At 43.5% G+C, this 12,258-nt stretch overlaps 2 protein-coding genes across 4 annotated transcripts in view; one reads left to right on the top strand and one right to left on the bottom strand.

Annotated features, from left to right (window-relative positions):
• Positions 1-41: 41 nt before the first annotated feature.
• LOC143218499 (uncharacterized) lies at positions 42-2,338 on the top strand. Its single transcript, XM_076443707.1, has 3 exons — positions 42-473; positions 697-1,041; positions 2,198-2,338. The coding sequence occupies exons 1-3, from the start codon at positions 420-422 to the stop codon at positions 2,291-2,293; spliced, it is 495 nt and encodes a 164-aa protein (XP_076299822.1). The 5' UTR covers positions 42-419; the 3' UTR covers positions 2,294-2,338.
• A 4,917-nt stretch (positions 2,339-7,255) lies between these two features.
• Dlp (glypican dally-like) overlaps positions 7,256-12,258 on the bottom strand; it is a 137,139-nt gene continuing 132,136 nt past the window's right edge. For all 3 annotated transcript variants that reach the window (XM_076443704.1, XM_076443705.1, XM_076443706.1), the window contains 3 exons: positions 11,056-11,470; positions 9,722-9,891; positions 7,256-9,392 (listed from right to left, as the gene is read on the bottom strand). In XM_076443704.1, coding sequence (XP_076299819.1) covers positions 8,947-9,392; positions 9,722-9,891; positions 11,056-11,470 — 1,031 coding nt within the window. In that variant the 3' untranslated portion in view covers positions 7,256-8,946. The remainder of the gene's footprint in view (positions 9,393-9,721; positions 9,892-11,055; positions 11,471-12,258) is intronic.

The raw sequence follows: 12,258 nt of genomic DNA, 5'->3' as shown, positions 1-12,258 counted from the left end.
AATTGTCTAAAATCGACGGCTCTGTACGGGAATATCCGTTCAAGTGTATATAGATATGAATTATTTCTGACAATTCTCCTGCAATAATTCTTCCATAGAATGCTTAAACATACTCTTATTTCCTGATCAATCAGGAATAATATTCAAATAAAGAGCGATATCGGTAATCTATACAGTTACTCTAATTTTAGTCCTGTGTAAACAGGAGCTCTAGGACAAAACAACGGAGAATAATAGGTGGGAAGGGGAGAGGCAGGGGAGTACCCCCTTCCTCTATTTAGAGAAGAGATTATCGCAGGACTTTATAAGGCGATTATGATATCGTCTTCCTCCTTTCGTGCGTCGAGCTGAAGTGAGCTGGAGGTAAAAAGGGGGTGCTTTCCGCGCGAAACGTGTTCACAAAATTGACAGCAACGACAATGCAGCAGGAGGAGTGCGACAAGGAGGTTCTTAGAGCCAAACCTCGGGACAAGGTGTGCATTCGATATTTCTTTCAATGTTTTTATCCCTCGAATCTTGGATATAACGGATAAAAATATATACTGTTGCTCGAACTGTTGTTACTTTGTGATCAAGTCAAAAGTGTCCTCCAAAGTGTAAATCCCGTTTTCCTAAAAGAGCAGAACAAACAACAAAGAAATCGGACATTTTATATGCTGGAAGCTAATGAATTTCGCGAATCGATGAGCTTTTTAGAAGTATGAAAGAGATGTTGCGGTCGTTCCCGAGTGTCGAACGAAGGCCAGCTTGGAGGACGAGTACCGTGATTTCCCGGAGGTGTCGAGCTGGATCCCAAACGAACAGGTGAACGACTGGCTTCCGATCTATCTGCTCATGGCTCGTTCTTACTTGATGATCAGGCAACAGACCGGGGGAATTCCCCTGATGGAAGCGATGGAGAACGCTCGCTTCGGTGACACTGAAGAATACATCATCGATACCCTCCACAGCTGCAATTATAAGCCGGACGAAGCGCTGAAGAAGCTGCAAGCGACGAAGCTGCCGCAGAAGTTGATATCGCAGTGGTCGGACCTTGATTCGGTAAGTGACGTCACGGCCATTTGCAAATTTACTTGCCGTACCAATTATTGAAATTACGAAGCTGCTTTTACATATGGAAATTGATTCGATAAATTAATTTGTCCAAGCACATGTTGCAATAAAAATTGCACAAAATATAAATAAATAGAGCCTCGTCATTTTTATAAGCTGGAACATTTTAATCGCTTTTTGTGCTCGGTAGGTTTAGCGTTAATATCGCTGAATGAATGTTAGGTTGTCCCAAAAGTCGGTTCTCGATTCACGCACTTAATAAAGATTATCGCATTGTTCGTATTTATTCAGCAACACATTCCGAAAGAAACTTTTGGGATAACCCAACATTATTATTAATATATTTATTCATGCCGTAAACCTAGTATAACCTAACATTATGTAGAAAAATGAATCCCGAGTAATGGTTATTCAGGTAACCGAAAATTCAAATTCTCGCGATCGTTTGCGGAACGCGAAAACCTTGTAAATAGAAATGTCTCCCCTTTTCTAACACTAAACCTGCCACGATCAAACGACCTGTATCAGAAGTTGGTTCTCGATTCATGCACATAATGAAGATTATCGCATTGTTCGTATTTATTCAGCAACATTAAGGGAACACATTCCGAAAGAAACTTGTGGGATAACCTAACATTATGTAGAAAAATGAATCCCGAGTAATGGTTATTCTAACTGGAAAATTCAAATAAATCTCGCGATCGTTTGCGGAACGCAAAAACCTTGTAGAAATGTCCCCCCTTTTCTAACACTTAACCTGCCACGGTCTTATATCTGTTATTGTCATTATTGAAATAAGTAAAAGGAACATCTCGCGCTGTTATGTGTATTTATTTACGTCCGTTACGCGAGGAAAAAGTGTCATTCCTCGAACAATATTATGACACGCACAGTAGTCGGCCGGTATATGACATATACGTCGCAGGACAAACAGCTGATGAACGCACAGTAGCGAGTTCGACCGAAATCGTGGCCAAAAGTAACAAATTTTGTTGTTTAGAAATCTGTTTATACGTAGTAATTTATTTACAAAGTGGCAGATCACGTTTAATTTTGTTACAACCCTTAACGTAACATTACTAACCTAATATTTACGCATTTATCTCCCACGTTGTTCATCCAATAACTTGAATTCACCTTGCAGAAGATGACGTGGTACTCGCGTTCGAGAGCCGAGCGGCCCTTGAATCATCGACGGGAAATGTACAAAAAATTGTCCGAAAGCCCAGACAGAAGTTAACTTGGACTTGGCGGGAAGAGATCGAAGGTTTTTAACTACACGCGGAAGAGGTTCGAGTCAGCAAAGAAGCATCGAAATCATCGTGGCCAATATCTAAACCGGAAGTTTCGTTTTCTCATCGATCGACAGCGATCTAGAGGACTATTTGTCCGCGAAAATGATCACTCGTAAGCAGACTGCGGATCTCTATGCATTTGTACGTTATGCAGAAATATAAAACAGTAGAAGATTCATAAAATTCAAGAATATTGTAATGCTGCTTTCAATGTAACAGAATTGTTAAGAATCGATGCAAAACAGTTTTATTTTGCATCGAGATCCGCAGTCTGCTCGCAAAATCAGTTCCCTAAACCGAACTTTAATTTCTCTGTAAGGCTAGAAGAATTAGTTCAGTAAATTACGTTTAACGAATATGTGGAAAAATGCGTTTGGTCGGCATTCTGATAACCAAGAGTAAAAATTGATTCTTACAACTTTTTAAGCTGGGCTAACAGCGAAAATTTAAAAGATTTGTTTTGTAAATTCTTTGCCCTTTGCTTTATTTTACGGCTATAGAGATTAGAACATTCTTGTAGTTCGTTATTTCCTGAAAAAGGAGAATTATACATCTAACAGCTGTACATTAACAACACCAAAGTAGAATTTGATTTCGGTTTAAGGAAAATGAATAGCATACAAATATATTTATTAGTAGACTCCGGATGTTTATGCAAGATAAAAGCTTCGTGCATCAATTGCAAGATGCAGGAGCTAAATATAAATGTATATTTTACATTAATAATCGCAACGTGATGAAAATAATGTATTAATACTCAAAATCTTTTGATATTTTCACTGTTTGAAATTGCGCTCGTTCGTTTTCGTTGCAAATGCATAAAATCCGTAGTCTATTTATTAGATTCTGTTCGGAATCTTGTATTGTAAGGCAAAGGGTAATCCGATACAACTTACCTGGTGCCGCGTGCGTGTCCGCAGGTGTTTTTCGAAAGGGTAGAAACGGAACTGGCGCGGCTTCTTTCGAATATTTCAATTTATTCCATAGGGTGTCGGTCGTTAAATAAAATTCTCGGGTTAGATGCTAGCACACTGTAAGGATGTAACGGCGAGATTCTCCGGTGTCTGTACACGTAACGGAAACGTCTCCGGATACGAGCGAAAAGTTGAGACGATCGCGTGAAAGTGTATGGTTTCTGTGTCGCTTCTTCTCGGCGTGCTTCGGAATATTCTTTGTTCTTGCCACGTCGCTCTATGGCACGTACGTTCACACACGTTTCACCCACCCACGTTTTCCAAATTGTCAACTCGCCAAAAAAACCCGGTTAGAATCGTCGTCCAGGTCCTTGGGAGAATGGCGAGAGCGATTTTAGAGGTCTCGGTGTCCACGCGGTTTTATCACAATATGCATCGGGCATTATAAATCGGTATATTATAATCCTCGCAGATTACAGTGGTCTCTCTCTCTCGGTGTATGCGGTACTAGGGCTGTTACTTTCCTTCGAAGCTCGAAGATTTTCAAGCTTCGAAGCTTCGGTTTCGGAAATTTCGAAGGCGACGAGTAGACCGCGGATGTTTATGCAATTTTCAATTTTTCTAGACGAATTTTAAGAAGCTGAAATTAAATAGAATACTATTTTCCATGGTAGTAGCCTTTTTAGATCTGATATAAATTAAAATCTGTCTGTAAAAAATTATTAGAAGCCGTAATTGCATAAAGAGAGATCCGCAGCGAATCTCCTCTATTCAAACCGTCAAGGGAAGAAATAACGTTCAATTTAGTTTCTTTCCTTGCAATCGATTTGCAGACAATTTCTATTTCGTAAAGTAAGAGCCCCGGTACTGGGAATTCTTTTCACTGATCGCTAAACGTTAGATCGGCATCGCGAATGTCATCGAACACGGAGAAACAAAGGACAATTACGAACAACTCGATCGCAAGCGCTACGCGTTCTTCCTGACTTTGATACACACTCGCACACGCATACACACACACAAAAAAACAAGCACGCGCGCAACACACACTTGAATCACTTTCAATCGCGATACTTCATACTTCATACGCGTTCGCCATCTCTTCTGTCCATTAAATCGTCGTAGCGAAGATTCAAAATATAGAGAGAGCATCGTTCGCTTTTTGGAAGAAGAGATTTGAAACTATCCTGGATTCTTGTCGGAATTCGGTTGGTACAGGGTGTTTCAAAATTATATGTCGCGACCATTGTATTTATAATGTGATTCTGCACCTCGGGGGAGATTTTTTACGAAAATGGACTCGGAGCTATTATCCAATCGAGAATTAATTTCTTTCGATTTAGAATAATTTTAATTCTGTACAATTTTTCCCATTTTATGGATTCGAAATTGATAGAATACCTCGTGAAATAGGTAACTGTTTAGTAATTGGTTCGATACCAACATGTTTAATAGTGTAAAGAATATTTTGAATAATGGTGCAGCAGTTTTTGGTGGTGATTCACCAATTCAACTGCCAAGGGTTCAGATTTGGATAAAGTATTAGTCTTTCGATAACTATGTATTAACTAAAGATAGGAATTTCGAAATGATATCATTTTTGAAAGATTTCTGTTTCGATTCTGTATACAGTTGACGAATCTGCAACTCTTTGTATTCGGAGCTATCTGAACTCGAAATTGAAACATTTGTTCGACGCAGAATATTTTATAGAAACTTTAGCAGAAACTTTTAAAAATGTATAGTAATTGATTAAGCTACACCAACATCTCTTTAATAATGTAAGCAATATTTTGAATAATGTTACAGCAATTTTCAAAGTCACCACTCGAAAGGGTGACTGTTAGGGTCAAAGTCGTTTTTTAAGAGAACAGTTGAATCGAGTTCAAGGCGAACTTCGCAGTCCATTTTTGTAGGAACTTTTCACCTCTATCTAGAGGTGCAGAACCACGCTATAGCGATCGCGACATATAATTTTGAAAGACCCTGTAGCTCAGACCCTCTTCCCCCGAAGAGCAGAGACGATACAGTTTCTTTTCCGATGCGATGCGATCGTTTACAGTGGGCTAGTCTAAGAAACAAAGGTTTACGCAATCGACTAACAATTTCGTTTGAGGTCCGACGAATACAGTCTCGCCACCGATTTGCACATGAATCTTTGCTGCTCGTTACCTTTTATAATAGCGAATAACATAAATACATTATTAAGAATAATAGTAAGAAACGTAAGTGTACTCGCGCGCCCGGCATGATTCTCCTTTATCGCTTTCGTTGCGAGATCGTGTAGCGTCGACATTGTATCTCGTTCATTTCGAGAGCAGACACTCGCACCGGAAGCGTTAGAAGCGGATTTTCAAGGGCGGCGAACGATTAAATGATCTCGCGCGTCGATCCTCGCCTTCCGCGAGAGACTGCGTCGACGCCTATGTAAAAGAACGAACGAAAATGAAAAGAGAAATAAAATCACTGACACTGATTCCAGGGAGTGTGTCCGATCTCTGGAGAATCGTTCAAGTGGTCCGTATATAGTGCTTTCGAGATTTGAAAAAACCCTGTTCCCTGTCGCCGAGTCCACCCGTTTCGCTCCTCGGCCCGGTCCAATCGCCATTTTTCTCTTCGTTTCGCGAAAGGCAGACGATACATCTTTTGTGGACGAGAGGCGTCTCGTGAATCCCGACGCTCTCCCACGCAGTGTTCCGATATCGTGCAGCATTTTTCGTACGATGGATGGCCGCTTGCAGCCTCAGTAACGTAAGCTTGTCGATAAAATGGGGTACCTTACGCACCCCGCAGAATTTGAAAAGATTTGTATGATTTGATTCTGAAAAATGAATGTATAACATGTGCATTTGTGTATATTTTGTAGTCCTGAAGTTTTTTTTTGTCCGGAACAGATTGTTCCGGTACTTCCGCATCAATATAACTGTGTCAAGGCGCAGGGTGCAGGGCTCCACTACCTTGTCATCATAGATACGTTACTGTTTTTTCCGCGCAGCGCCTCTAGCCGCCATCCATCGTACGAAAAATGCTGGACGATATCGGAACACTGTCTCCCACGTCCACGCAACCATATCTCGAACGCAACGTACAATTTTTTTTGTCTTTATATTAATTTCGCTTTACAATAATAATAATAATAATAATAATAATATAATTATATAATTACAAATAATTATTCGTAATATTTATTTGAATATTTCACTAGATTTGTAGAATAATGTCTCTCTCTCTCTCTGTTTCTGTTTCTTTATTCTGCCCGCGTTTAGGCTCGACGTTGCCTGGATGATGTCAAGGCGCTTCTTCTTCTTCTTCTTCTTCATCTTTCCGTTTTTTTACTTTTTTGATTTTATCACAGGAGTCGATTTTCGACCGCGCTTCGGAGTACCGGTTGCTGGAACGACGCAACGCGGCGGAGCGGTGCGCTTCGTAAAAGAAACACGTCGATTTCAGAACACTGTCCAACGAAATTTAACTTTCTTCCGCGTTCCCATGGCCGACCGTTGATCGCCGTTTCTCAACGCATTTCTCGCTCTCCAGATATTTCTCATTGTAACGTTTCGATCTTAATTATTATTTCCAATAGAACACGGGGTGTCACAAAAATGTTGTATCTCCTTGAAAAGATTCCCGAGATGACTTCAAGTAACTTTCTCCTTTGCGGAAAATGTCTCCCGCGCTTCGTCTTAACTCCTTAGAGTTATTAGCGATGAACTACTGTGCGAAAGGGTGAACTTCTGGAAAAGCAAGATCGGTGTTGAGAAATGGTATCCAGATTCGAAACCTACAAGAATCACCGTTTGGTTATCGGCACGCGAAACACATCTCGGACAGTCCAACATCTAGGAACGCGCGGAGGAGTCCTCGGGAAGAGGAAAGCGTCTGTCTCGCGTCCCCACGAGAGCGTGTTCCCTCCTGCGAGTCTCTTTATCGTGAGCGCCCGTTCTTCTTTATTTACATTTCACCATAGAATCACAAACTGTTCAAACCACACCATTCAACAAGCTTATCCTCGAAGAAAAATAAGGATTTTCCTCTCTATCCTCCTCTCTCGCGTGCCGCACCGGAATACCAGCGGACCCGAACGGAATTCCTTCCCCTCGGCTCTGTATCTGCCGCGCGATCTCTCCGCTATCGACGAGGCTGATCTTCGAATCGGGCTGGGTCGCTCGTAGATCCCAACGAGCCAACGAGTCCTTCGTCAGATCGATATAATCGGTCCTCGTGGTTTACACGTGGATCGTCGAGACCGTCAGGCTTAGCTGGGGTCTCGGCCATGAGGAGGGTATCAAGGATTGTTCCCGAGCCGCGGTTAAGGCGGTAATCTCGTTCCCAGAATTTTCAAGGCTGCGGGATGCGCCTTTTCGTTTCTCGATAACGCACACGCAAGATGGGCTTTCTCAGTAGTCGAAAGCGCTAGATAAAAGATCAATCTGGGCCGCGCAGTCGCCCTCAAAAGTCCTATTTTTACCGGGCGTAATTTGCATTAAAAGTTAAAAATAGGAGTGGTTAACTCCGTGGTAGGTGGGGCGTTGCAATGAAAGACAAGAACAGGCGTGGTGGTGTGGGCCTCGAGGGACGAAGAACTAAGGGCAATGCGAAAAGTGGAGGCCCTTGATTCTTCGTAGGCTCGGGCACCAACTGCTTAGCAGAGGGGCGGTCCATTGAACGTCACGGGGGTGGCTGTTTACGGGGGTTCGCCCTCGGTTTTAGCCTCCCCCTTAACAAAAAAAACTCCGCGCACCCTCCGTCAACCGCGGACGATTTTGAAGCGACGCGACGGGCCCAAGAGGCCTTGGTTGCGGTGGGGGTTTGTTTAGTGGGTATGGGTAGGGATCAGGGTTGCCATATGCGAGTCTCGCCGGGCCCCTTACCCTTCCGCCCCTCGGCCAGCTTGTCTGCCGAGTCCGCCCCACTCTTTCCACTAACACTGACGCGTACCGCTAACTTAGCTTGCTCCACGTGGTGGATATAGTCCCGTTTCCCCCAAATTCCATCTAGGGGGAGCCGAGTCCCACACTACCCCCTCCAGACGCCATCTGAGGAGGGGGTGTGCGTAAGTGACACTCGCCCACCGCCCTAAAAAAAGGGCATAGCTTGCATTAGCCCAGATGGACGTTTTATCTTTGCATCATCGAGAAACGAGAAGGCGCCTCGCGCACCCTCGCAATCCTGGAGACGGGAGTCTACCCCTTGAAACGTCCTTGACGGGTTTTGCGGTGGTCGGGGTGAGCCACGGCCCAGAAACGTCGACTGTAGAAACGCTTATTTGTTGTCAGTGGATCAACGCAGGATAGAAGAAGGCGGCGGAACGTCTAGAGTCCCTTGGAATCTAGCCGTCCGGCAGCCATCGCGAATCCCGTGTTCTGCACTCGCGTCCCCGAGATTCGCGTACAGAGTTCCACCGTGGAGATCCCAAGAAAGAGATGCTGCCTGCCGCTCTGTTTGTCGCTGTCTCGGGAATCAGCGAACGTCCCCGAAGGACCTATCGGATTTAATTCGACGGAGGAGGCAGGGCGTACACGCCTCCTCGGAGCCGATTGATGTTCTCTCTCTTGGCTGGTGGCCCCACCGGGGACCATTATTGTTCCCTTTCAGAGTACCCGTGACACATCGAGGACGCGAGTAACGGTCAAGAAGGAATTATTTACATATCGCGGTACGTGTTATCCTGGGAAACCACACGATCACAGCCACTCGGTGAGACAACCACCGAACCACATAACCACTATGGGAACGAGGTACGTCGTCAGAGCTCGCGACAAGGACATTTTCTGTCTGCTCGCGCCGTTGTCCGCGGTGGTGGTGCCGTTTCCGGTTCCTGTACTGCTGCCACCACCGCTGCCGGTACCCGCGCCGGAACCACCGCTCGAATCGGACCCAGAACCCGGCGCAGACCCGACGTCGCTCTTCCCACCTGTGTTCGGAACCGTGTCCAACCTCGGAGGCACCGGTTCCGGGTGCACCGCCGGAGGAGGTTGCTTCGGCAAGTCCGGCGACAACTCCTTCTGCTCGTAACCCGAACCCTCCTCGAAGTCCTCGTCGTCGGTTTGGGTTAGATCCGGGTTCGGTCTCGGCTCCTCGTCTATCCCGCCGCCGGAACCGCTTCCCGAGCCGTTCCAGTCCGTGTCCTCTGCAATTTCGAACACATCGTTATATGTATATCATCTACGTATAAATTTGACCTAACTCGATTCAAAATCAAAGAACTTTCGATAGAAATGAGGTAGAGGGATGAATTTTTTTTTAAATTAAAGCTGAAACATTGCAGAATATGGGAAAATAGGGAGATTACGGTACGAACGGTACCTTTCAAGAAAATGTTGTTTAAAGTGTCTCAAGATCAATCTAGGCCGCAATCGCCGTCGAAAGTTCTATTTTTACTAATTGATCTGCGTTATTTGCAATTTGACCATAATATTTTGTATATGCCCATCGAATGCATGATCGAATGATGATTACCTGTGTCTATCCAATCGACGTCTTGGCCATTGTACGCGGACTTGAGCCTGTTCGTAATGGTGGTCAACGCGAACACCTGATCTCGAACGATGGTTGGCCTCGGGCCCGAACTGCGCACCTCCGGATTCAAACTCTGTGTCTCGCCGCTCGTTGACAACGGGTATATGTACCTGCAGCCGCGACAATCAATATGCATTTTAGCAAATGTTTCAATCAATGTTGGGAGTATTAAGTTCAACAGAATTTAGTATGATTTTTTTTCATTTACTTTGGATCTTCAAATGCTACAGGTTTTCTACTCCAAATACGACCTTTTGCAAATCAATTTCACCCATTAGGAATATTTAAAATTAATTTTTTCCTTATTCAGATTACATTACATATATATTTATTTGGACATGCGTGAACGGAGTCATTACTGCGAGGGAAATATATAGACTCAATATTCAATACGCTTCAATAAATACAAAAATCAAATAAAAAATACATACAGTTTTCATACATTACAAAGTTAACGAACTGGTAATTACTTTTAAATAAGTGTTTGATGTACATCTTTGCACTGAATCAAAATTTGAATTTCTTGACAATTAATTCACATTTGATTTGATTTTTTCTTGAAAACCTTACTTGAAAATGCTGTATTTGTAAAGGGTTGAAATTGATTTGCAAAAGGATGAATTTTGAGTACGAAACCTGTAAAAGATTAAATTTGGTTTGCAAAAGGTTCAAAATGATTATCAAAAGGTACAAATTGATTTGCAAAAGGTTCAAATTGATTTGCGAATGGGTGAATTTGAAGTATAAAACCTGTAAAAGGTTCAAATTGGTTTGCAAAAGGTTCAAATTGATTTGCATTAGGGTGAATTTGGAGTACGAACCCTGTAAAGGGTTGAAACTAATTTTCAAAAGGGTGAATTTCGAGTACAAAACCTGTAAAAGGTTCAAATTGATTAGCAAAAGGTTCAAATTGGTCTGCATTAGGGTGAATTTGGAGTACGAAACCTATAAAGGGTTGAAATTGATTTGCAAAAGTGTGAATTTGGCGTAGAAAACCTTGGAAAGGTTAAACTTGATTTGCAAAAGGTTCAAATTGATTTTGAAAAGGGTGAATTTGAATCTTCGAAGCTTCGGAATAGTAACAACCCTAATATCTATGTATACCTAGGTGTCAGAGAAGAAAACGAGTTACTGGGAAGGAAGCCGGGGGCCCGTATAAGTAACATTATACGGGGTGAAAAAAGAAAAAGGAGACGCGCGTCGAGTCAAAGGGAGGGGAGAAGGATCGAGAGCGATCGAATGTAGTAAGAACACTAAGAACAAGTGCGACTCACTTGTCGATGTGCGTGCCGTTCCAACATTCGTTCGTGTTGCTGGGCGGGACCACAAGGTCGGCGTTGCACAGTTGGTACGGCAAGTAGACCCAAAACTGGCGGGAGTCCCGGACTCTCTGGCGAATCTCCTTCACGAGTTTGTCCAGGCTGGCTGCGGCTGAGGAGCCACGATCCTCGGTCAACGTTTCCTGATCAAAGTTCAGCGACTCGAGCTCCAGTTCGCGCTCGTCCCTGCGTCTACGCCTCCTCCTACCTAGCCTCGGCCGACCGCAACCAGCGAACACTCGGTTCGACACGTCCTGCCCGGTCTCCTGGAAGTTCATTATCGCCTCGGAGATTTTCAAATTGATCGGCCGGACCAGCATCTCGATGTTGAACGGGCCCAGTAGCCGCTCCGCCACCTTGTCCACGGCCTCTGAAATCCGATCGCGAGCGAACAACGTTCCCATTAACCGTGTCGACACCTTACAATATCGCTCCAAGGTCATTCGAAGGTCATCGTCTACCGCATCATCGAACTCGTCTTCGCATCAGCAAACAAAATCCCTTTTACCCATGTTGGGAGAACGAGGTTGGGAGATAAAATATTACTATATATTTAGTATTTATTGAAACTCCACGACACAATGAAATAACCGTCTATCAGTGTTGTGTTACAATATGTGTACTACTCGCATATAACATAATATAATGTTTTCTGACTTTTACATTGACACTGGAACCATTGATGGTTAGAAAACTTTGAATACTGTGAGAGCTGTTACTAGCTCGGTAGGCTGGCTCGGACTGAGTTGACCATTCCTTCTTAGGCCCTGTAGTACGGAAAATATGGCTACGCCTAAGGTGTAATAAACGGCAGGTCAAAAGAGACCTTTCCTCCTCCGCATGTTCCGTGCATTTCGGTGTATACTTACTCCAACAACCCATTTTACAACAGCCATTTAAAAATCATCGATCACCTTCAACTGACCTTGAAAGTACTAACGAAACTAGAAACCCTTCTTTGCTGAGGGTTGCGATTTTCTGATGTTACGGAAGTCGAAAGTCGAGTGGCGCGAAAATTTAAACGGAGATTAAACGGAGAAAAACAATTCTCACCCCGACGGGATTCGAACCCCGGTCTACCGTTTGGTAACCAACGATCTTAGAATAATAGGGAACATTTTTGGTATGTACAAATGTACATATATCGCAATGGATAAA

The sequence above is a fragment of the Lasioglossum baleicum genome, chromosome 19, assembly GCF_051020765.1.
Source record: "Lasioglossum baleicum chromosome 19, iyLasBale1, whole genome shotgun sequence".
NCBI classification, from domain to species: domain Eukaryota; kingdom Metazoa; phylum Arthropoda; class Insecta; order Hymenoptera; family Halictidae; genus Lasioglossum; species Lasioglossum baleicum.
This window is presented reverse-complemented; position numbering and strand designations above follow the sequence as displayed.